The sequence below is a fragment of the Nuphar pumila genome, chromosome 2 (assembly GCF_984573655.1).
Source record: "Nuphar pumila chromosome 2, dmNupPumi1.hap1.1, whole genome shotgun sequence".
In the NCBI taxonomy this organism is placed as follows: Eukaryota; Viridiplantae; Streptophyta; class Magnoliopsida; order Nymphaeales; family Nymphaeaceae; genus Nuphar; species Nuphar pumila.
Window position 1 is genome coordinate 113583311 of NC_143250.1, and position 27411 is coordinate 113610721.

Consider the following 27411-nt stretch of genomic DNA (forward strand, 5'->3'; position numbering starts at 1 on the left):
CCAACTATCACTTTCAATATAGAATTTCAAATGTTTGACAAATTTGAGCATGTCCAGGGAGACACATCCTAAAATCCTAATTTGGTTAGATGGTGCCCTTTCTTGTGAGTACCATATATGGGTTGGTACCTATTGTGAAGTCTGAATAAGTAGGTGTCTGCATCGTTGGAAGTAAAAGCTGAAAGAGAGAAACCATGGGAGATGCCATCTTTTTGGATGATGAGTGTCCGCAAAGAACAAAACATGCAAACTGCTGCTCGCCGTTTGATGGTGCTCTTGCTGTAACTGCACTGCGCATAAACAAATAGCATAAACAGAAGCTATCCACAGGTTAAAATGATCACCGAAACACCATTAGGCGTGGTCAGGCCAAGTTTTTTTTTCCATGAGAAACAGGGAAACCATCAGAGACCTAGCCGCGTTGGCTATGCCTGCTGTACGTACGGTCACTATCTTGATGGTGTAAACCCATGGCGCACCCCTTGCCCCCCAGGGAGTCCACCTTGCTTCAGTATAAGCAAGGTGATACCTTACTCTTTGACAATGCAAGAGGCTGACGGGAACCCTAACCACCTTCCGTACAGCCAAGGTTCCTTGCCACTACGCCAAACCCCTTGGGAATGGTCAGGCCTAGTTTGAGTGTTAGTTTTTCTCGAGCCTAAGCATGGGTAAACTGGCTCAATGAACCATGCTGCTCATGGCTCACTTGGTCACAGCTTGGTTTGGCTCACATAAAACTCGATCAAGCTCATCAAGCAGGTTATATGCAATTCGAGTCACGAGCAGCTCTTGTAGCATAAATGGAGATGTAAATGGTTCGGATTTGTGTAGGATGTGGCCAATACCAGATCCAACTGATCAGATGTTAGCTAATTGGATTCCAACTTGGATTCAGATGTGGATGGTCAAAAAGCTCATACCATAGTTTGAAAACTCGCCGGGTCAACCTGGTGACTCGGTTGACTCAGCCTGAATTCGTCAAGTACTGGGTCAAAATCCAATATAACTCGATTGTATACAAAACTCGGCCCAATTTTAGCATGATTCAGCGAGTCTTGCATATATATACACATGATATACTTCATATATAATTACATATATTATATAAAATATAATATAAATATTATATATTATATATAAAAAATGGTTATACGTGCATTAATAATATTATATATTAAAATATTATAAAAAAATATCATATAATGCATATTATATATAATATATTGATAACATAGTATAAAATATGCATAGTATATATATATTTTTACATATTTTATATAAAATATAAACTTAACATGACCCGGCCACGAGTCACTCAAGGACGAGCCGGGTGACGAGTCACCGGATTTTAAAACCATGGCTCATACCAAACATATTTCCACATGGAATCAGATTCGGATATCCATTGGTCTGGATATCCATCGGATTCAGCATAAAAAAGTCAAAATCATATCTAAATCTGATTATAATGGACTATAGTTTGGACTTACCAAATCTGACTAAACGGATATTGGATAAAATCCGATCTGTTGGCACCCCTAAACATAAACAAGTCCAAGCATGAGATGGGATAAAGGAAACATGGGGTGGACATTCGGATAAAGGAATGTTGACTGAACTTTTATATAAGAAGCTATTTAAAATGAAATTATAGGACCAATTGCACTATAGCGTAGAAAATGGTCTTTTCACCAATGTGAACCACCAGCTTATCTTGACATTGTTTCCTATGAAAATTCTAATTAATGCCAAAATGGATATTATTTACCTGAGTCATTTAGCTCCAGATTCAGCATGAAGAATATCTGCACAATCAGTGCTACAATTTGGCTCTATTGCCCTCACTATGTAAACCTGTGAAATGAAAAATAAGAATTAGCAAGTTACTAAGATGTTAATGCTTGAGAAACACTTGGGAATTTGAAATTTCCAGGCTATGTTACCTGGACACTCCTAGAGATCCAATGTGTTTATGTTCAACAGTGTCTGACATCAACACTTCTTGACATGGTTTAGACATAGCTATTTTTCAAACTCATGTCAGTTGAACACCGCATGTCAAGTTATCCTACTTGGACACTGACACGGTTCAGGTATCGTACATGACTGGTATTGAAAAAGTACACTTGGACATGATATATATATATATATATATATATATATATATATATATATATATATATATATAATGAATTTGGATTGGATCAAAATCTGTATTCAATAACAAAAAAAGAAAATTTGGAACATTGAGCCCTTCTTTTCTCCGAGCAAGAGAGGATGCTTCTCTTGTCTCTTAGTAACGAGAGAGAAAAAGAAAGGGGTGGTGTAAAGCAGGCTCCTTTCTTCCTTCTCATTTTTCAAAAAAAATAAGAGGCCCTCCCCCTCCTTCTCATGCCCTCATTAACGAGTTATTAATAAAAAAGAAATGGAAAGTGATCTGAACAACTCTTTCCTCTTCACTTTTAAAAATAGGAGAGGGAATCTGATGCAGTGGACAGGAGGATCACTCCTGAACCCTGCACTAATCGGCATCCTAGCATAACTATGAAACTACGAAAAAAAGGAAATTAACATAAAATTGAAAGAAAATCACAAAAAAACACTCATAGTTCATTCATCTTCCCTTCTTTCTATCTCTACAATGAATATATATATAATAAAAGAGGAAAATCCTAGAAACTCTAATTCTAACTACAGATCTGAGATAGATTCAATATGAAACTATGATCCAAACATGACTCAAGAACCAATATGGATCTAAGATAGATCAAATATTAAATAAAATCTACAACAAGATCCAAACTAAATAAATACAAAAAATCAATAATGAAAAATGGATCCAAATGGACCCTTCTAGACCCAGTAGTGACTCTCTCCTGCTCCTGCATCATTCTTTCTGGGTTGGAAAAGACATGCCCTCAAGTCTAGATCTCGCTTGTGCTTTTTTCAATTATGTTCCACCTTGTGGGTTATTGGCCCACAATATAGAATCAGACCTCGATGATGCTCTACCAACTGAACGAACCAAGCAGGATCTACCAAAATATGTACACCAAAACCAGGAGTATTATTTTTAAACCATCCATAGTCACATGATATTCCCTCAAAGTGAAATGGGCCAAACGAATTTGGAGCTGATGATTGTATCAAAATATGGATCCACTCTGAAGGAACCTCAAGCATAGCTAACAGTGAAAACTCGTATTGATCCAATTTAAGCAAGTTGAAGGTTGGGAGTAGGCTTGGGTTAGGCATGATGAATATAAGATGATTTTGGGTTTGGTTACTACAATTTGGATCCAGAATAGCTTTTGGTATAGGTAGGCTATGGGGAAGTTCTGTTTGGATTGGATAAAGTAGCCTAAATTAGTGTTTTATTGGTGTCGGTTTTGGGGCTTACGGCATAAGAAGACTCTCTGTTATTTGGATCTAAGTGGTTTAAGTTCATGTCCAAATTCGGTTCACCTACAACTGGGTTAATGGATTTTATAATGGACTTGGATTCATTAAAAGATTTTGGATCCAAATTTTCTTTAATTGGATCTAGGACTTCGAATAGGTCTTGAATGGATTGTAATGATGACTCATTTGAGGTAGGCTCTAAAGGATATTTATCTGGATTGTAATCTAAATCAGTTTCACCTGATTGGGTTTGGGTAGAAGTTTTAGGAACGAGCCTAGTTTGCATCAAATGCTACATCTCCTCCCATGTCTGAATTTGTCTCAAACATTGGTTTTCATGATTTTTTCACAACTCATCCCACCATACTTGGGTTGATCCTCGAAGTCGTGTTGATGCCAACAAAATAGAACCCTATGATGTTTCGAAGTCGAGGTAGAACTAAACTGCATGGATCCAATAAAAGAATATCTTTACATTCAATTGATCATAAAACTCTAGAAACTCCACTTTGAGTGCGTAGGTGTTGACCTGTTGGTGTTGGATCTTGGAAGAGGTGGATCCTGGGACCTGTTTTGGGTAGTTGGAAGGAGTTTGGGTGTAGCTTAGGTTCAAATTTTGGGTTTCATTCAAGTATGGATCATTGTTTGGGTTAGGGTTCAGGTAGTTTGTTTATTGAGTGTTTTCTATAATTTTAAATTCTGAAATTCTGAAAATTTGGCTAAGTATTTTGTAAAGATGACTGAAAACTTTGATTTTAGGTGGAATTAGCTAAGTCTGGGCATGGCCCATGGCCCATGGCCCATGACCCATTGACAAGACCTAAACTAGGAAAACAAGATTTGGTAAAACTTTTTATTTTTGACCTTTAAAATTTAGCAAAATTCAGAGGCAAAAATCAAGTAATATATCACTAGATGCGTCTCAAAATTCTAAAAACATTGATATTTTGATTTTCTGAATTCGGGCTACAGTTGGCCCGAAAATTGCATTTTAAAAAATGACCTACCTCGATGTGACTAATTATGGATTGATATCGGATCTTATCTGATCCGATCCGTTTGATCCAAGTTGATATAGATCTGGACCCAATCAAAGACCCATATTAATTAGGATCTGGTTCAGGGTGAGACCCATATGGATATTAGATATGGATTTGGATCTTGGATCTTGATCCTAATCCTAATATGAAATTCAAGCCCAACTAATTTAAAGTTTTTATTCAATATAAAAGGTTAAATTAAGTAAATCAAATGTTAAAAAGACTCCCAGAGGGGAAAGATAGCCTCTAAACATTCTTGAAATTTATTATTTAATAAATAAATAATTAATAATTAATAATTAATAAAATAGTAATTATTAATAAATTGTGAATTTTTATTTTCTAGATAAGGGAAAAGTTTCATATTTGTAGGACTCCACCTATTTAGCAAATTCTAGAGGGGCATCACCCTCTAGAAAATCCCAAATGTGGTTGGGGATAATTAAGTGAAAAAAATACATAATAACAAATAGTAAAAAAAAGGAGAAGTGGTAGTAGAACTCTATCTCCTACCCAAATAGGGGACTCTAGAAGGGTGTCACCCTCTAGAGGAGCCCACCAACTATATAACACAAAAAAAAATAGAAGGGAGAATGAAAGAGAGAAAAAGAGAGAAAGAGGGAAACTCGTGGGAGAGGAGAGAGAAAGGAAAAAGAGAAGGAAAGAAGGAGGAGAAAATAGGATCTCCCATTCTGGGCATCCGACGAAGTTTTTTCGCTCTTTTTTCGTCTCTGATAGAAGCTACGGGTTCCTCTCTTAATTCAAACGGGGAAAATAGTCTAAATCAGGTTTATGTGAGATTTTTATTGGAAAAGAAAAAGAAAAAGCAGAGCTTGAATAAATAAATATATATATATATACATATACATATATATATAAATTGTGAATTTTTATTTTCTAGATAAGGGAAAAGTTTCATATTTGTAGGACTCCACCTAATTAGCAGATTCTAGAGGGGCGTCACCCTCTAGAAAATCCCAAATGTGGTTGGGGATAATTAAGTGAAAAAAATACATAATAACAAATAGTAAAAAAAAAGGAGAAGTAGTAGAACTCTATCTCCTACCCAAATGGGGGACTCTAGAAGGGTGTCACCCTCTAGAGGAGCCCACCAATTATATAACACAAAAAAAAATAGAAGGGAGAATGAAAGAGAGAGAAAGAGAGAAAGAGGGAAACTCGTGGCAGAGGAGAGAGAAAGGAAAAAGAGAAGGAAAGGAGGATAAAATAGGATCTCCCATTCTGGGCATCCGCTGAAGTTTTTTCGCTCTTTTTTTGTCTTTGGTAGAAGCTACGGGTTCCTCTCTTGATTCAAGCTACGGTTTATGTGAGATTTTTATTGGAAAAGAAAAAGAAAAAACAGAGCTTGAATAAATATATATATATACATATATATAGGTCAATTTTCTCCTTTTTCAGCCTATATATAAGTACTTGCATATATATATATATATATATATATATATATATATATATATATATATATATATATATGTGTGTGTGTGTGTGTGTGTGTGTGTGTGTGTGTGTGTGTGTGTTGTTGTTAGATCAGCCATTGATTTCTTTGGCATAAGCACGATTTCTGATTTACGTGTTTGCATGTTTTAAGATTGTAAACCAGACCCGTCACAGGTCCCATTATATTGTCAATAAACTCTTTTCTTTAATGAAAATTTGGAATGAAATTACTATGTTCTTAAGACCGTCATTAAGACGTGTTTTATATATGTGCTAAAAATCAATGAATGTCGAAAATATATTGTTTTTGGGTGACTGATCAAACCTGAATACATGTTGTATTGAGTGCTGACCAGATCCAAAAATATATTGTTTTCGTGTGCTGATCATACATGTTATATTGGGTGCTGACCAGACCCGAATACATGATGTGCATGTTGTCGATTTGAAATTGCATGTTTTTGCTCATAACTGCATGCTGTTGATTTTCATAATTGTGCATGTTGTTGATTTGTAACTACATGTTTTTGTTCATAACTGCTATTTTTTTGCACTTGATTTTAGCATTAATGTTGTTTGTTTTTGCACTTGATTTGCTGGTATAAATACGCATCAGCCATGTATTTTCAGCATGCTATTTTTTTGCATTTGATTGTTGGTATAAATATACATTTAGTCGTGCATTTCCAATACGTTGTTTTGTCCAATTGGCTATTGTCAAGGTTATGATTGAGTGACTGACATTCATAACCGTTATGCTAAAATTTTGTTGGTCATGCAAAAACTTTTTTTGAGAGCTGATGCTATATGTGTATATATATACATGGAGTAGTGTCGGCTATGTGCACTTGCGGATCTGGACCAATCTATCGATGCACATAGGGTCAGGCCACTTTAAGTGTGTTGGCCGACTGCTTGGGGGTCGGTCCTCCAAAATCAACTACTCAAATCAAGTTTTTGATTTTTGGCCATTAAGTTGACTTGTGTAAGGGTCTGCCCAGCATTATTATTCATGTGATCTATTAATTTCGGTGGGTTGTTGTAGGGCAGAACAATGTTGCCAATAGCATATTAATGTTGTCATGTGCATTGTGGCAGTATAGTTGTGATTCGGTGGGTATGTTCTGTATCCTGAGCCATGTAGTATGCCCAGATTTATTGCGTATGAATGGCAAAAGTATTCATTGGTTATGATATGCATTAGATTATTTTCTATGTCTTACTCATGGAAACTCATGAAATTTATTACATGCATGAATATGATCATGTACACATTTGAGAGTTTATGCATATGATGGATCATGAAAAATGCCTGTTGCAAGCATCTATTCATATGCAATTTGTTTTATATGTATATTCTTGTTGTATGTGAATGAATGTGCATTGTGAACATGTTTGAATAACTCTCTGTGTGTTCATGTTAACTAAGGATTTTGCTTAAGATACATTAGGTGGTCAGATGTGAACCATTGTAGGCCCATATGGGCTAAGAGCATGTGTTGCTCTAAGATTGTGTATGTATTGCAAAATTCACTGTAAAATTATTGATTTTCTAATTTCATTGCACTATTAAATTGTAACAGGCCAAGGTCCCGTGTTAGGTTTTGCATGTTGATTTGCAAAACGTTCTTATGTAAAGAACTTGACTTTTGTTAAAAAGATAAAAGAGAAACGGTGTAAAGAACTTGACTTTTCTTCCCGAATATCCCTTCCACAATGTGGGAATCCTGGATGGTGGTTTTGGGAAAACCGTGAATATACTAAAACTTTGTGTGTGTTTGTGCCCTAAACTCGATATGGTGGTTCGCCTCTCGGGTTTTAGAGAGTTTTTAGCCACTTTGCCTTGGATGGTGTTGTGACAATTGTTATTATTGGTATACCAAAAAAAAATGTCATCAGTTGTAACGACCCCAACTCATACCCAAGAAAAAAGTGCATACTTTTTTTAAACCATTACGATAATCTTCACAGAGACCTGGGGCCTTTACAGTTCCATCACAACTAGGAAATCCGAAGAAACCATAAGGGATCTTACACCCATCTTCCAAATCACAGCAAGCCAACTTTATTAATTTAAAAATAATAGAGTCATGCGATAAAGCAAAATATCAGAGTGCACAAAAAATAACTAAATGAAAAGAAAAGGGTCACGCTATCCAAGAGAGCATGTCAAACAGTCATGTAGTCCCCTCGTAACTCCTCTCATAAGCAAGTCACTTCACTGGACATCTGAGGCTATGAAAAACACAAAAATAGAAGTGTTAAAAATCCAAAGAAGTGTACAAATCTCTTTAATGAAACAAATAAATATAAAAAATACATATAAGATTCATGCAATAATTTAAAGGAAAACTACTAGAACAATTTTCATAATTTTATTTAAGTAGTAAAAATATTCAACATGCAATAGGATGCAATTGTTAAAATATGTGTATTATCGTCATTTGTAATCTCGTATATATTTATATTCATATATATATAGATACATATACATATATATATATATATATGTATATGTATATCTATATATATATATATGAATATAAATATATATTCTTTATTCACCCAAAAGGGTATTTCTGTAAATTCCTGTTTTGCGCATATTCCACTTTGGAATATTGCTTGTAATTTTCCATTTTTATTTTTTATTTTTCTCCTTTTTTTCCCTTTTTAATTTTCGGCTTTTGTGCCACATAGGGAGGCTCCCCAAAGAGTCGTTGGGGAGCCTCCAACGGTCACATATGTGACCGTTGGGGGCTCCCAACGACTCTCTTGGGAGCCCCCTTTGTGGCTCCTTTTCTTGCTTATAAATAGGGGCTCTCCCCTTTGTATTTTCTTAATTCTTGAGGGAGCTTATGCTCCATTGTAATGGGGTTTCCACCCCTTCTCCATTATTCTTCAATGATATGTAACTTATGACTTTAAGTCATATTTTTTCCTTTTTATGGGTTTTATGTATTGGCACATTATGTGCGTGTGTTGTTTCCCTTTAATGGGTATATTTGCACTTTACGTGCATAAGTATGGGTTCATTATTGAACCCAAGGTATTCCAAGTCACTTTCTAACATGGTATCAGAGCAAGGTCACGATGGGGTTGTCTCTTGGTGCAACGGAAAGCGTGTCGCTCAAGAAATGGTGAAGTATTCATTGCTCTTTCTAAAGTATTATGCTTTTGAAGTTATTCGGTATGTATCCTTTTTCTCAAAAAGTATTATGCATTTGAAAGTATGTTTCTTGCATATAGTTTGTTCGTTTTGATGGTCATGATAGTTGAATTATTTCTTTTCACATTTCGTGTGCTCATATATTTTGAAAATATCTCCTTCTAAATTTGGTGAAATCGTTTGTTGTCCAAATATAAAATTCGTGTCTATTTATCGAACTACTCATAGCATATAATAGTAATTTATTTTTTTAAAAATTACCTTCAATTATGTGAGATTTATAGTTCTTAAATAAGTATTTCATGATTGACCTAAAAGTTAACTTTTAAAATTATATATGATCTCTTGCTAAAATAATGATCTTTGCTTAAAATTTCTTAATTCTCATATGAACCCTAATTTGATTTGAGTTCCTCTCTTGATTATGGATTTTAGTGCATTTTTTGAAAAATTTGATATAATCATTATATGAGAATCTCTCACATCTAAAATCTTTGTTGAATCCTAAAGTAGTTCTTGTTAATGATAACTTATAAGAACTCCTAAAAAAGTTTTTCAATGTTTCTTTTTTTGAAAAATTATTTATGATAAACCATTAGGAAAGATTGTTTTTAAAAAAAAAAAGGAATTTCCCACATAGAATGCATAGTTCATCTATTGCATCCTTTTTTGGTATAAATGATTTCATTTTTTCATCCTTATAAACTTGTTGGTTTGTATTTTTCATAAGGTTTCGAAATCTCTTAATAATATCTTTAAAAATGCCTACATTGGCCATAATATAGTTTTAGTTGTCCTCAATTGCACTTGTCAAGCATGTAATTACATAATTAAAACTTGAGAATTTCAAGCATTGCTCTTTTTATAAAGTGCATACTTGCTCACTTTTGTGTTTTTTTGTATTTTGTGCACATTTGCTTCTCAAAATATTTGCGCTTGTATGCATTCCCTCTTTTTTTATGGTATACATGCCTTAGTGCATGTTTGTTTACACCTTGGTGTGTATTTGTTCAAGTATTGTATGAATGCTTTCGTGCACATCTTTTACAAAGCCTTGTGTGCTTACATGTGTATTGTCTCTTCGTAGACATTCTTGCATTATGGAGCCTTTATGCACATTTCTTATTGTGAAAAACATAATGAATTTAGATATTGAGTCCTTTTTAAATCATTGTAAGTGCTTATAGCACTTTGTACGTTTCCGCATATCTCATCTCAATCAAAGAATATTTAAAACTTGTTGTATGGGATTTAATCCCAAATCTATAAATTTTCAAGTACTTTTTCCTTGAGTATTGTGTTAAAGCCTTCTTTGTGAACCATTACGGTTCTTATGATTTCTTTGATTAAAAGCTTGATTGTCTTGATGAATTCTTTATGTTGTGGTCTTTTTGATACAAGACTTCTTTTAAAGATTAGGCATAATTCGTGTTTATGCGAAATTGTTTTTGATGGATTATATTGGACCTTTGATTCAATTTGTTAATCGGTCCTCTTTGTAAAAACTTTTTGGAAAATGATTCCTTATGTGTTTATTGCCCTTTTGTGGCATTTATATTTGTCCATCACATGTTATGCATCATTTATTTGGCCTTATTATTGTCATATTAGAGATATTTGTCGAGGTGAGTTATGGGCACCTCGTGTTGTATCATTTTAGATTGTCCATCTTCCATATTATAGATGGTTGTTAAGGTGAGTTATGGGCACCTTGGGACTCTAAAATGAGTTGTTATTTGATATCTAATTATGAGTGTGACACTCATTTTTTCTCTTGTGGCCATTGATATTATGGATGCTTCTATGTAAATGTGATGGACATATGGTGTTTGAAACCTTAAATGCTTTAAGGTATATTTAAAATCAAGGTGTTTTGGGATTATAGCCCAATCTTTTATTTATGAATCTTATGAGTGCATTTGCACATTTGTGATTCCGAATGTTGTGCCTATTGTGCACATGTGTTCTTGTATTTTTTCACAAGTGTTCTTGGTGTGTGTATGTTCACACATTTGTTCTAAAGAATATTATTTTATCATCTTGTTGAAGATACTTTTACATGCATTTATTCCAAAATGTTATTGTTATGAGTATTCATGTTTTAAAAGGAATATTGTTTCATTTGAGGTTTATTTTCATTACAAGTTTATTGCCTCAAAAGTCTTTTCCTTTTATGCCCATTATCTAAGTGTCATCATATGTAGACAAGAATTTTATTACACCTTCGTGTGTTTTTAGCCCTTTGTTGGCTTTTGCTCTCTTGGTCTAGTAGCTGAACACACTTGTCTTGAGTGTTTTTATATGTAGACAAGGCACGTTGATTCACACCATGGTGTGTGATTTTTAGCCTATGTTGGCGTTTGTGACCTTGTTCTAGTCGCTTAAGATGTATGCCCATGATTGGCTTATTTCACTCATTTCAAGTGCTATCATATGTAAACAAGAGATGTATTATGTTTTAGCCCATGGTTGACTTATTACTCTTGTTCTAGTAGCTGAACATACTTGGTTTTAAGTGTATTTTTTACGTAGACAAGAGATACTTTTTAGTTCATGTTGGCATGTATTCTCTTGTTCTTGTCGTAGATGCACTTATTTCAAGTATTATTATATGTAGACAAGAGGTTCTTTTACACACCTTTGTGTGTGTCTTTGGCCTTTAATGGCTTTATATTCTTGATCTAGTAGCTTATACACTTGATTTATGGGTTTTGGAGGACTAATGAGGAAGATGTTTGTAATGGATAAACTATTGTTGAAATTTGCAAAATTTCATTCATGACTTGTGTTTTTCAAGCAAATCATATTTTTGATATGCATATCAAGTTGATTTCTTAGCATTTAATCTATATATTAAGTGCTTATGGTTTTTGCCACCCTTATATGCAAAATGAGTATTATGTATGTCTTTCATAAATGATTTTAAAACCTTCTGAACTCTTGGGTTTATTTTGCCTAAAGTATGCTTGGAAACTTCGTTTCTCTTGTTTGGGACTTCATTACATGTTTGAAGCATGATCATTAATGAGTTCTTTGAGTATTAATTCATTTAATGATAAGTATATGCATATGCTCTTTATGGCCTTTTTTGGGCTCTCATTCAATAAAGCATATGTATTTTATGCCTCTTCGTAGGCTTCTTGTGGTATCCCTTTGTGGATCATTTTGTTATTCTCCATTATGGGGTTATATTTGTCCAATGTTGGACCTTATGAATGCATTATGCATTCTTGCAATTTATTTTTGCATAATTTGTTTCCGCTCAGTTTGTTTTAACATGATGTATGTTTTTGAAACTTTAAGTGTCATTTCTGCATAATTTGCATAATTTCTAACATAGGTCATCCATAATTATGCTAGTTAGAAATGGTCCATTTGAGTAAAAGTGCAAAGATATGTTTTACTTGTTTCTTTGTTGATTCTCTACAGGATCGCTAAAGATGTGGAACATTAGATGCATCATGGATTCGATCGATGGGGAATTGGACTTGAAGACCTAGCTCAAACTGTCATGAAGATGGAGTTTTTTCTTAAAGACTTTTGAAGAATTGGACTTCGTCTCAAGACTTCCCTTTGATTTTCCAAACTTTTGGGTTTTTTCCCCGCAAAGTTTGAGGGGGGATGTTAAAATATGTGTATTATCGTCATTTGTAATCTCGTATATATTTATATTCATATATATATATAGATACATATACATATATATATATATATATATATGTATATCTATATATATATATGAATATAAATATGTATTCTTTATTCACCCAAAAGGGTATTTCTGTAAATTCCTATTTTGCGCATATTCCACTTTGGAATATTGCTTGTAATTTTCCATTTTTATTTTTTATTTTTCTTCTTTTTTTCCCTTTTTAATTTTTGGCTTTTGTGCCACATAGGGAGGCTCCCCAAAGAGTCGTTGGGGAGCCTCCAACGGTCACATATGTGACCGTTGGGGGCTCCCAACGACTCTCTTGGGAGCCCCCTTTGTGGCTCATTTTCTTGCTTATAAATAGGGGCTCTCCCCTTTGTATTTTCTTAATTCTTGAGGGAGCTTATGCTCCATTGTAATGGGGTTTCCACCCCTTCTCCATTATTCTTCAATGATATGTAACTTATGACTTTAAGTCATATTTTTCCCTTTTTATGGGTTTTATGTATTGGCACATTATGTGCGTGTGTTGTTTCCCCTTAATGGGTATATTTGCACTTTACGTGCATAAGTATGGGTTCATTATTGAACCCAAGGTATTCCAAGTCACTTTCTAACAGCAATATCATAATGTCAATTATGCATCATACATAAGAAAAACAAGTAAATATGCATGATCTAATGTATAACAGGAAAATGCATGATGTTAGTGCACATGCATGAATAAATTATTATCTTTAATCAAGTTCTCTTATTATGTCAGTGCACATGCATGTTCCTATTAGAATGCACACAACTCAAGTTTCTCTTTTTATTATTGTTGCACGTGGATATACCAAACGGGTAAAAATTCTCGAAGTCAGGTAGGGTTTTCATGATAACTTAGTACACAAGTTGTATTTTATTACTAGGTTTCAAACTTAGCCCTCGACCGAATCAACCTTCGAAACATTAGACCTCTACTACACCTAATGTCAGTACACTAAGGACAGCCACATCCAATAATGTCAATTTCTTGGTATACCAGAACAACAGTTGTGTCTACACACCACCCCCAGGTAAAGTGGTGGATTCTCCTTAAAACCGTGGCCAGGAGAAAGAACCTCAATATTGGGTTCAGGGGTAACAATAATGCATAGCATATTTATCATGTATCATCAAAACATAGTTTCTCAACATTAATGATCCAAGCCATTTTGGTCTTCAAAACTCTTGTTTTTGAATTATGTCCCATTGTCAGTTCTCAAAACCTTAATCCGGGTATCAAACTGCGTGTAAACCATATTGTAAAAATTCTTAAATCTTTCGAAAACTTCATCCTTGGATTTGAACAAGTATATCCATGTCATTTTTGAGTGATCATCAATTAATGTTAAATAATACTTAAAACCAGTATGTGATGTTGTGGGTGCAAGACCCCCAAACATCTGAATGAACAAGATCAAACGATTTACTAGCAACATTGTCAGATATTGGGAATGGAGGTCGAGTCATCTTTGCATATCGACAAACATCACACATATGAGTGTCAAAAGCAACATCAGGAACCAAGGCTGAAAGAGACCTGTTGGAAGGATGTCCCAACCTGAGATGCCATCTCTGACCATTATTCACGTTTCGACTAAAGATCATAGCTGAGTCTTCTTTATTTATCACATAGAGGCCCTGCTCAAGACGCCCCTCACCAATCTTCCTGTGCGTCAGACGATCCTGAAAAATAACATTGTATGGAGAGAATACAACATTGCAATTTAGTTCCTATATCAGTTTAAAGATAGATAATAAATTTGATGAAATCTCCGGCATGTGAAGGACTGAATCTTTTTGTCAAACAAATATGTTTCTCCTCTTCTCCCGACTTGGATGAAGGATCCATTGGCTATGGTTACCGAACCTTTCTCATATACTGGTCGCATGTTTTGGATATTTGTTGCAGATTAAACCATATGATCTGAAGCCCCTGAGTCTATAACCCAAATATTCGGTTTTTGTTTTGAGGAGAAAGAATACATTCTTGTCTCAACAGACGTGACAACTGATGCAGCAACAGTAGGGACGTCCTGGACGTCCTTCTTGCTTCCCTCGATGTTGTTCAGAAAATCTCTTAAAGAGTCCAGAGAGAACATATTATCATCCTTAGCAAGATAGGTCATTTTAGTTCTAGTAGTATCTTTCCTTTCATCCCTATAGTTGTTAGGTTTACCATAAAGAAACCAGCACTTATCTCTATGATACCCTTCCTTTTTGCAATGAGAGCAAACGAGACATTTTTCTTTGTGTTTATTCGATCGATCTTCATTCTTCGTATTTTGAGGTGTGGAGTAAATGTTATAGGCAACTCTCTCACCTGATTCTTCAATGAATGACTTGGTATTATTCATCATTACTTTTCTACGGCTTTCTTCCCTCAAGATGATAGAGCAAACATTACTAAGAGATGGTAATTCCTGCCCTAAGAGAATTTGACTTCGAATAGTTTCATAGTCTGATCCAAGCCCGGATAAAAACTGAAAAAAAAATCCTTGTTCTTTAAGTTTTTGAATAGTGTAAACATTTGAAGAAGAGATGGCCATATAGTCCAATTCATCCCATATACTTTTGAGTTTTCCAAGATACTCACTCATGGATTGAAATGAAATGGGGATCTTCGAAACACGAGCTTAGATTAACAAGGGCAAGTGTCAAGAATGACACTAAAGCATAACCCTTAAAAAAGGGTATAACTGGAAAGAAAATAAAAATAAAAATGTATTCTTTATTGATATGAAAAACCAATTGCTTAAGAAGCATTGGAATGAAATACAAGAGGGGCTGCACCCCTTTATATACACACTTGAAAGAGGACTCAATAGAGCTGTTGGACACATTCCAACAGCTCTATGTCAGTCCAACAACTCTATTGCTAGTCAAGTCTGGACAGGACTTGACTAGCAACAGTCATTCTAGTTCAAACTGAACTAGATGACATAAAGACAAAAAATAAAAATAAAGGAAAAAAATTACAGAAAAGAAAGAAATGAAAAATGTATTTATATATATAATAATATAATATTATTATATATACATATATGTACAGTTTTACATTTTAACACTCCCCCTCAAACTTACGGTACAATGAGCGAAAGTTTGTCTAAGAGAAAGTGAAATCGGGGAGCAGCGAGAGGCATTGTAAAGAAGTCTGCTAACTGACATTCTGAAGTGACATATGGCAGATCAATTATCCCGTGTAGATATTCCTCTCTGACGTAGTGACAATCCATTTTGATGTGTTTGGTGCGTTCGTGGAATGTTCTGTTACTGGCAATGTAGATCGCACTTTTGTTGTCACAACACATTTGTGAAGCCTTTGTTGCTTCAGCTCCCATGTCAGCAAGCAGTCGTCGGAGCCAAACTACTTTCATGGTCGTGGTTGCCATGGCTCTGTATTCAGCTTCGGTGGATGAGAGAGATACCTTCTGCTGCTTTTTACACCTCCACGAGATCAATGATTCCCCTAAAAAGACACAAAAGCCAGTGGTTGAGTGTCTGTTATTGGGATCACCTCCCCAATCAGCATCAGTATATGCAATTAAATCAAGAGAAGAGGAGGAAGATAAGAAAAGTCCTCGTGAAAGAGAGGACTTGATGTATCTGATAATACGGATGACTGCTCCCATATGAACAGAAGTAGGAGCATGTTGAAATTGACTTGCTGTATGAACAACATGTGCTATATCTGGTCGGGTAATGGATAGATAGGAAAGTGCCCCGACAAGCTGTCTGTAAGGAGTAGGGTCTGCAAGAAGTTCTCCATCATCAATCTTCATTTTAACATTAACAACTTCTGGAGTGTCAACTTTCTTATCATCAGTAATACCAGACCTGAAAACAATATCAAAAGCAAATTTAGTCTGAGATAATAAATATCCTCTAGGAGAATAAGCAACTTCAATGCCTAAAAAATATCTCAACAAGCCCAAATCAGTCATTTCAAAATGAGATTTAAGAAGTGTTTTGATTGTTTCAACTCCCTGTTTATCGCTTCCGGTGATGATCATATCATCCACATAGAGAAGAAGCACAATGATCCCTGCATCAGAATTCTTAATAAACAAAGCAGTGTCAGTTAAACAGAATTGAAAACCAATATCAATCAAAACACGACTAAACCTATCATACCAAGCTTTTGGTGCTTGTTTAAGTCCATAAAGAGCTTTTTCTAAGCGAAGGACTTTACCCTTAGGAATACTTAGACCAGGAGGCGGTTCCATATATACTTCTTCAACTAGCTTTCCATTTAAAAAAGCATTTTTGACATCCATTTGAAAAATAGACCATTTTTTTGATAGAAGCTAAGGCAATTAAGGTTCGGACAGTAGTCATACGAGCCACCGAAGCAAAGGTTTCTTCATAATCAATCCCATATTCTTGGGCATAACCTTTGGCTACTAAACGGGCTTTATATCTTTCAAGAGTACCATCACTCTTGGTTTTAATTTTATAAACCCATCGACATCCTATAGTTTTCTTCCCTGGAGGAAGATCTTGAATATTCCATGTAGAAGCCTTTTCAAGTGCATCTAATTCAGCTTTCATGGCTTCTATCCATTTGATATCATTTTTTGCTTGAAAATATGTGGATGGTTCTTCATATGAGTGAATTAATGCAATAACTGCCCTATATGTGGGTGAGAAAGACTCGTATGATACAAACTTTCCTAGAGGCCTCGAGATTCAGGATGATTGTCTAGTTGGAATGTTAGAATATTTCTCAAGTGCACATGGAGGATTAGACTCTTGTCGCCTGGAATATAAAATACTAGTATCTCTATGAACTTCTTCATTTTCAACATTAAGATCAATAATTCTTTGATCATCATCAAAGTTACAGTCAAGGTCATATTCATCAGATGTTGATGTTAGATCTAGCAAAAAGGAGTACTCAGTGACGTCTTTTAATTTTCTAAAATCAAAGAAGCTCTCCTTTTCAAGAAAGGAAACATTTCTAGACACATATAGTTTATTATTTTTGAAGTCAAAACATCTATAATCTTTCTGGTTTTCAGCATATCCTAAAAAGGCACAGGGAATCGCACGAGGGGAAAGTTTATCATTTTTGTCAGTAAATATGAAACATTTTGTAACGAAGAAACATTTTGTAACGAAGAAATCGCACCCAAATATTCTTAGTCTAGAGTAGTCTGGAGAAATGTTCATAGTTTTTCAATGGGAGTGATATTTTGTAACGAAGAAAATGGCATCCTATTAATGAGATAGGTGACAGTTAAGGCAGCTTCTGCCCAAAAGTCTTTCGGGACTTGATTTGCTATTAATAAAGTCCTATGGTTTCTATAATATGGCGATGTTTTCGTTCTGCCAGTCCATTTTGTTGAGGTGTATAATAAGGACAAGATCTTTTATGTGTGATGCCATGCAATTTAAGATAATTTTGAAAATATGTGGATAAAAACTCTCCCCCTGAATCTGTGCGAAAAATAGTAATATCATTTTGAAACTTGTTTTTAACCATATTATGAAAAGTTTGAAAGTATGAAAATACTTCAGACTTATGTTTGAGAAAGTACATCCACGTATGTCGGGAGAAATCATCGACAAAAATAACATAGTAAACAAATCCTCCTTTAGAAATTACTGGTGCAGGACCCCAAACATCCGAGTGTATTAATTCAAGTGGTCTTGAAGAAAAAAAAGGTTCTGTTCTGAAATGATAATCTTTTCATTTTGCCGAGAATACAATCTTTACAATCAAATGATTCAGAGTTACAAAATTTCCCTAGATTTGGAAAATGTTGGATTTTGGCTATATGTGGGTGACCAAGTCTCTTATGCCACAGTTCCAACTCTATTTTTTGAATATTATAACAAAAAGCTTTCTTCGGCATTTCTAAAAAATCCATGTAATAGAGTCCTCCTTCTCTATGGCCTTCCCCAATCAGCTTGCCTGACTGGCGATCCTGTACCCAACAATCATGAGAAGAAAAAGAAATATTACACCTATAATCAGAAATTTGAGATACAGATAAAAGATTTAAATTTAATTTGGGAACATGTCTAATTTCTGGAATAAAAAAAAAATTGTTTTATAAATTTTTTCAAAATTTCTTATTCCTTCTATTTCAAGAGAAGTCCCATCAGCAGTAAAGACCTTTGACACACTTGTTTTATTTTTAACACATTTGAATAGACTTTGATTATTTGGGGTCATATGAAAAGATGCACCATAGTCAAGAAGCCAAGAAATTTTACCTAGATCAGAAAAAGATGAGGCTGCTGCGCCGGTTGAAGCTTCAGATGAGGAAGAGGCACCTTTGATGAGAGGCTGAAGAATCTCCATTAGTTGGGCCAGGGAAACTGGTGCATCCTGATCTTTAGGCTCCGATCCAGCAATTCAGCTCTTTTTTCTCTCAGCTCCTTAAGTTTGGGACATTGTGGCCTGTAGTGTCCCGGTTCATGACAGTGATGACAAATAACTTTCTTCTTATCATAGTCACCATTTTGTCGGTTAAAGTGAGGAGGCCTATATGATCGAACATGATTCCCTGGTCTAGACACGGCTAAAACGGAATCATCTTCAATTTTTAAAGAACCTTTCCGGAGACGTTTTTCTTCCATTGTTAACTCTTCAATAGTTTCAACAATAGAAGGAATTTTTCCCCGGTGAAGTAGGGTCGATTTAGTGGTTTCAAATTCCGGCCTTAATCCAGTGATAAACTGGTAAAAATGTTCAGCATCGAGTTGTTTCTGACGAAGCTCGATGTCTTCGGCACAATGCCACTTTGGTTCTAAAAGGGAAAGTTCTTCCCAAAGTTCGGACAACCCATTGTAATATTCACGAATAGTTTTGTCTCCTTGTGTCATCATTCGAACTTTTTCTTGAAGGTTGCACACGTGTGCAATATCTTTAAGGGAATACATATTCTTAAGGTATTCCCATGCCTTATCAGCATGATCAAATTTGGCAAGACTTGAGCATTTTTTAATGTCAACGTTATTGATAAGCCATGACATTATCTTCGCATGAGATATTCTCCATTCTTTCCATTTCTTCTCGTATGAGGCAATAGCCTTGATTTTCTCTTCTTCCGATAGAGGGACCTCTTTATCTCCCTCCTTTTTAGTAAGAGATAGCTTAGGTTCCGAATCGGAACCATCCACAATCCCCCATAAGCCTTTTCCCCATATATGGTGCTTCATGATTGAAGCCCATGTTACATAGTTCGTATCGCTTAGTTTCATAGGCATGATGGTGACTTTATCATTGTCATCCATCGATTACAAGGAGAGAAAGAATAGGGATAGAAGAGAAACAAGAAGGAAAATGAAAAAGAAAGAAAAAAAAACAATACAACAAGATGTGAAATCTTCTCCAATGAAGTGATAAAACACTTCTATTCAAGTGGCGAACACTTTTGCAAATGGGCACGGAAACCGATGCAGCTTTCCCTCAAGATTTAGTACTTCTGCGGCTCTGATACCATGAAATGAAATGGGAATCTTCGAAACACGAGCTTAGATTAACAAGGGCAAGTGTCAAGAATGACACTAAAGCATAACCCTTAAAAAGGGTATAACTGGAAAGAAAATAAAAATAAAAATGTATTCTTTATTGATATGAAAAACCAATTGCTTAAGAAGCATTGGAATGAAATACAAGAGGGGCTGCACCCCTTTATATACACAGCTGAAAGAGGACTCAATAGAGCTGTTGGACACAGTCCAACAGCTCTATTTAGAGCTGTTGGAATGTGTCAGTCCAACAACTCTATTGCTAGTAAGTCTGGACAGGACTTGACTAGCAACAGTCATTCTAGTTCAAACTGAACTAGATGACATAAAGACAAAAAATAAAAATAAAGGAAAAAAATTACAGAAAAGAAAGAAATGAAAAATGTATTTATATATATATATAATAATATAATATTATTATATATACATATATGTACAGTTTTACATTTTAACATGGATGAGTTGTTTTTTTTGTGTTCGTGTAGGGTCTGGGTGAGTTGATACATGCGAGCTATGTTATTTTGCTAATTGTACAACTCCTTAGTCGTAGTCCAAATTTTCTCAGCGGTATGGAGAAATAAAAAACTCTCAGCGATTTTAGGCTCCATAGAATTAAGAAGCCAAGACATAACCAAGTCATTGGTTGATTGCCATTCATCGATTTGTGTTTCATCTTTATTTGGATTGGGAGTTTTCCCATTGAAGAAACCTAACTTGGATTTAACGCTCAAGAATAGAGTCACTGATTTGGCCCAAAAAATATAGTTTGAACCATTGAGTAAGATAAAGGTGATCTTGAGAGAAGGAGTATCGATACTTGCTCCTGAATAACAATCTTTTCGGATGTGTTGGCCATGACGAAGCAGGCAACGCACTGTGGCGATTAGCACGAAGTGAACGATAGGATCACAACTCCCGCTTTGATACCATGACGATTTATAAGTACACAACGATATACAGGTGCCGCAATATACCGACACATCAATTTATAGGCACTACGAGTTACAGACATCACGATTTACGAGCACTGCGATTTGTAGGCACTACGAGTTACAGGCATCACGATTTGCAGACATATCAATTTACGTGGTTCGGTCTTTAAGACCTACGTCCACGATAGGCAACCACTGCAACTCTTTATTTTTCTTCCAATAAATCATACGAGGTGCATCCTGATATTTATAGCAAAGCTAATTAACCGAAAGAGGATATTTAGGAGAGGAAAGAGGAAACTCAATCTTATCCCAACAGGGAGATAGAGAGATTTAGGAAACTTAACAAACAATGGTTGCTGACTTCCCTTATCTTCATCAAAGAGTTTACCTACGGTCCGACGAGGTGAAGTCGGCATCGGGGCTGCGGTAGTCGGAAACACGGACCAAGAGAGAGAGAGCGACGCGAGGTGTGGTGCGAGGCTGTCGGAGAGGGGGTTTCAACCTAGAGAAACGACGTAGGGGAGGGGGGGCTCACCGGAGCTCCGGTGAGGGTCGTCGATGGTCAGAGAACGGGCGACAGAGAGGGGGAGAAGAAGTGGGTGGTCGCCGACGGGATCATCGGTGCACGGAGGTCGTCGACGGCTTCGATCACCGACGTCAGCAGAGAAGGGGACGGAGACGGGCGGGCGAGAGGGGAGAGAAAGGGACAAGGGTTTTTTTTGCCCCTCGCCTCTTCAGCCTGCATCTTTTAAAAGATGTAGTCGAACATTCCAGAACCCAGGTTGGGTCTGGGTTCGGGTCAGGCCCGGATCCGATCAGAGTCCAACACGGTGGACCGGACTCAGCACGTGTCTGACACATGCTCGACACGTGTCCGACACATTTTTTTTTGGCTTTACAATTATCATCTGAGTTTGTCCACTTATAGGTTCACTCATAATAAAACAATGTGTAGAGATAAATATACCATGAAATATGCCGAAGATTCTATACCCCATATCATTATTATTATCTTATCCAACATACTTAAAATTTTTTGCTCTATGAGATAACTTATCCCTGAGGGATTTAACAATGTGCACATAAACATATGCATTGTGATCATAAAAGTGAGTTTCTTATATAATGCATGATATGGAGTATCACCATCTAAGGACATTTGATGGTAGTCTATTTATCAAATAGATAGTTGTGACACAGGCTAAGCAGTTTAGACACAGTTATCTCTAAGTTTAGACACATTGATCATGCTCAGCAGTTTGTACGATGTGGCAATGTTCATGAGTAAGGAATTTTGACGCCACTGGATTGGACTCATCTAAGCATCCCATTAATCCCAAACTACAAATAAAAGGCGATATCTGTCTGTTAGGAAGTTGCAAGACTTCAGTTTTTCAGTCAAAAGTTGTAGAAGAAAGGAGAAAATAATGGAAGTCATTTTGAAATAGAAGTTTTATGTTTAGGAAGACTAAAAAAAAGAATTGGCAAAAGAAAGAGGACTAGCAGGAAGTTTCACACTTGCATTCAGATGGTTGATAACTTCAACCGTACAATCACCTAACATCAGCACAGTTATGACCTTTTTCCTCTTTTTGAGATCAACAACGGAAATGGATTTATGGCAGCTGATCTGAAGCTAATTTAAGGAAAATCTGAAAGATTTGAGATTTATGAAAAGGGCAGGGCTAGAGAGAGAGAGAGAGAGTAGGCATTTTTGGGTTTCAAAAGGGTTTTTGATGAAAGAATAAGAAGTCTTAAGAAAGTCTGTAAAAGGATTGAGAGATTTGAGAAGAGCTTAAGGAGAGATGACAGATCTTGGGATTGATGGAAGAAGTGAAGGGGAGGAAGTCCTAAGGTATTTTTCTTTTGAGACTTGGACTTCTATTTATATTAGAACAATTACCCTTCTGGGCAGAAAAAAATTGTCCTTATGGTACATCATAAATACAACATTACACAGGCTAAATAAAATGACTACAACACATATGAAGCTCAAATAAATCAACCAAAATACAATAAAAAAAAGTATTAAAATTCCTCTGGTCAATTCCTTGGGTATTTTCTAACATTTTGCACATTTGATGGTAGTAAGCATATTGAAGCAGTAAGAAACAAGAGTCAACCTTCGTATGTAGTTATGGGTCTTAGATTGATATATCATCAAAATACTAATTCCAAATGTGACAATCTGAAATTTTGTATAAGAGCATAAAATAAGGAAAATAACGGCACTAAATTAGTAATGCATGGCCAAAGCAGAGTACTATAGGCTATTACCTTAAATTTGGTTGGTTCAACTAGTTGGAAAACTACAGCATCACCATCAATTAACTCATGGGCAAGAGAAAACCCCATCCACCCAGCACTTAACCCAGTCTTTTGGGCAAGAAATTTTGTCTCATAACATTCCCCATCTTCATCCTCCAAAATCATAATGCTATTGCGTTTTGGAAGGTTCAGTCTACAGTATTCCACAGCAAGCCCCTATAAACAAATTGTACAAGAATAAGTCACTCTCATGTAATACCATTTAAATTCTAAGCTATCTACAATAGATGATAGAGTAACAAAGCGTTAAAAAGGTAAAGAAAAAATGGCATACTATACTTTCTTATGTATAGGCTTCACAATGAGCTGAGCCTCTGGCAAGAAGCTTGTGTCCATTCATCTTTTATAAACAAGCCAAGCCCAAGCCTAGTCCTAGGCTCCTTTGGTTCATGCTTGTTTCATCTCAAAGCTCATCTAGATCACATACATGTGTACATGCACATGCATAAATATAAATATATAAATATAAATATAAATATATATATATATATATATATATATATATTTATATAATGGTTATCCTCTCTTACTTCAAAGGAGAGATCATGGGTTTAAACTCACTCCTCTTGTTTGGTATCAAAGGGAAAAAATGTATTGTTATAAAGCTTCACTTGAGCTTAGACAAGCCAAGCCTGAGCTTAGTAGCAAAGACACTAAGGCAAGCTTCTACATCCCAGACTCAAACTGAGCTTGGGTCATATGCAGTCCTACCTACTACATCAGGATTTAGATGATGCTTACCAGCCAAAACCCAACTGCAACATGTGAGTGAAGCATAGGCTTAACAAAACTAGGAAACTTAGGATCCAGGCCAGCTTGGATGCTTTCTGCTTTCTCAATAGCACATGACCTAGCTTCATCTGAAGCATGCTTACCCATCAAAAGAGGTCGCTTGTAGCTCCTCCTGAAATGGTCACCATTACATAAGCAAATAATAGAAAAAGTAAGAGAAGGCAAAGGCAAGTCAAGGAATACATTGAAAGTTACCTTGGTAGCTTTAGTTCATCATAGTTTGTCTGCCAAAACATCAAGGGGCATATTAAAAACAAGGATGAGGTACTTGATCATATATTAGGGCAAAGTACAAATTGATACATCACATAAAGAGGTCTGGTGAAACTAGGTACAAAGTTACCAAGGAAATGAGCATGATTAAGTTCTACATATAAGAAAACATCCACAGAAAATTTGCATTATTCTGCAACTAAATGTGGTGGTATATTATATTAGATTTTATTATTCCCTCTACTTCAGAATCCAAAAGAGAATAGGCAAAGTCGAAGCTGATGGCCAATCACCAAATAAAGTACAAACAGATAAGTTGTTTTAGGGTAACATCATCTTTAGAAAAATGTTCATGTTCTCCACATGCATATCTTGCATTATACTTGTTTGATAGTGTCAATGAAGGCTTATGGACTATGTTTAATGTTAATGTGCTCCAGAACCAGAATTTCTTCATGAGATTTGTTGATCTGGAAATTAGCAAATAAGTTTTACAGATGAGCAAAACTAACAACTTGAACAATCATATAGATCAACTGAGAAATCAACTTCAATTGAAACTTTGCACTTCATTCTAATATAACATACGATTTACAAAAGATTCTCTTTTTTTTTTTAAAGGCAAGCTGGGGTTAGGCAGACCCCTACCAGTTATACAACTATACCATTGGGTTTTGAACCTACAACATCCCAACACAAGGTGATGTGCACTAGCTGCTCCTACCAGACAAGCAGAGCTCCCGTTGGTTACAAAAGATTATCTCTTGAAACGACTTATGGATGCAAATTTATGCATTCTCCCAAATTAATTCTGATTGTTGGAGGAGAAATTGCACTATCTAAATCACCTTTAAAAAGATGAATTTAAAATAAATGCATACTTTGGAATATGAGTGAGAAAATCGAAAAATCTTGAGCCTCAGAATGTGAAGTTTCAACACAGTACCCTAATCTTAAAGTTTCTAAAAGAATTTTGAAAAAACTTAGCTTTTATGATATTTATTTTAAATTGTACATGAGATTTGAAATTACACGATAGGCTACACTTAAAGCCACATAAGTGGTCCAATAAAGGACCTGATGCACATGAATCATTAAACATCTGCAGACACATTTACCACTTGAGAAGATCTCCAAATTTTATGGAGGCTTATGGGAAATATGACCCACAAGGCCTCCAGAATCAAATATTTAGCAAGATTCTTAAAGTGAATACCATATATGATATTTTCCATTTAGTAATTTTGAAAACCTGATATGAGTGTCCTATGTGTTGAATGGAAACAAATCATAGATATCTATTTGTCAAAACTAAAATTAAATTGTGCCCAAAACTTTGTAAATTTTTTGCTTGACTATTGGATATTAGTGGTAGAAAGGTGTAACTTGAGATGCATTAACAAGATGATTAAACCTATAGAAAAGTGGTTCAAACAAGGAGCTCAATTATGTCCTACCATAAATCACATCATACATCTAAGACAACACAAAGTGCACATCATACATCTGAGACCTACAAACCAGATCATGTTAGCAGTTCTTAAACCCACACCAGAAGCATGTGCATGACAAAAAAATACATCTGATGAATTATCTTGGTGAAATTGATTACCGAATCAATTAAATTTCATCCTATACCTCATAGAAAACTCAGTATATCCCCTTTTTCAAACAGTGTCCAAGTAAAATCTGTTAGTTTTCAGAAAAGAACAAACATGAAAGACATTGAAAGTAATAGGAAAATCAAAGGGTGTTTGGAAACTGGTTGTGTTTGATTACCTTAGATTGAAAATAACAAAGTTTTTAAAATCTCAATGTGAACAAATTTAGACCTCGAACTCTCAGATTTGTAGTCAGATGTGTGGGAACCCAACTCAAAGACAATAGAGTTGAGGCCACTTGAGGATTTGAATTACCATGCTTGCAGAAACTGCAGATATTAGGTGAGCAGACCAAAATCCGTGTACTTAAGATCAGCTGCAACCAAACTCATCCCAAAAGTAGCTTTCAAGGTATTTCGTTGTATATAAAGTTGGAAAAAATGACAAACAGCAATCCATCCCAAAATAACAAACATGGAGAACTGTCATCCTTACATCCAATCACTTCGTGTATATTAAGATTCAAATAACGCATTGGGTGTTTGCAAGATGTTCATATGAAATAGCAAGATAACACCTTTATATACTTTTGTTCAAAAGCTATCATGAACACATCAACATAAGTGGCCATTCTGTTCTGTTTTTCAGAGGGAAACAACTTTTCTTACTCAATAAGCATGCATAGAACATTTCAGGGAATGCCATGAAGCAAATGTCAATTAATAGGCAAGCAAACAATTTTAACACTACGTTGGTAGGTAAATACTGCAAGTTGGGCACAAAATTAATCTGCATCAACTGAAATGTCACATAATATAACCAATAAAAGAAGAAAACCTCTCTTCTCTACACAATCTGAAAGCCAGAGAAGGCTCAAATGCAAATCATAGATAAAAAGCACCAACTTCTTTGTAATTTGGCGCAGGCTTGTTCGCAACTCTAGATGATCTTCTGACTTCAAAGAACGAGTCTATACGCCGATTAATCGTAGTCTTCACCTTCTTGATCTAATGACATGCATAAACATATAGATTCAAGGTAGAGGGAAAAAAAGGGAAAAGAAAAGAAAAGGAAACAATGTGGCTAAGGAAATGATGGTAGGAAAAAACAGACACAACCAAGCAAGTTATGCAGAAACAAACAGGAGAGGGCTTGATAGCGGAATTCCGAAGATTATCAGATAGAGAGGGAAGCTGCAGCTCTTCCATACGCTTTTTGTTCTCTTCCAACCGTCGCTTACGGATGTTCTCATATTTCGTTGCTGCCACCACCATCCTCGAAGACTTAGCTCTATGCATAAAGAAAAGAACCACGGAGA

The 27411-nt window shown here is 35.5% G+C and overlaps 1 protein-coding gene across 2 annotated transcripts; it reads right to left on the reverse strand.

Annotated features, from left to right (window-relative positions):
• LOC149846798 (B3 domain-containing protein At3g19184-like) lies at nucleotides 1–27339 on the reverse strand. 2 transcript variants are annotated; one of them, XM_089996583.1, is made up of 7 exons: nucleotides 27236–27339; nucleotides 26999–27100; nucleotides 24475–24503; nucleotides 24229–24391; nucleotides 23437–23643; nucleotides 1769–1854; nucleotides 1–285 (listed from the first exon to the last, which is right to left on the reverse strand). In XM_089996583.1, exons 1-6 carry the CDS (start codon nucleotides 27299–27301, stop codon nucleotides 1774–1776), a joined length of 648 nt encoding a protein of 215 aa, XP_089852709.1. In that variant the 5' UTR covers nucleotides 27302–27339; the 3' UTR covers nucleotides 1–285; nucleotides 1769–1773. The 2 variants fall into 2 exon arrangements, with proteins under 2 accessions (XP_089852709.1, XP_089852708.1); XM_089996582.1 differs by having other exon boundaries at nucleotides 1–290.
• Nucleotides 27340–27411: the final 72 nt, after the last annotated feature.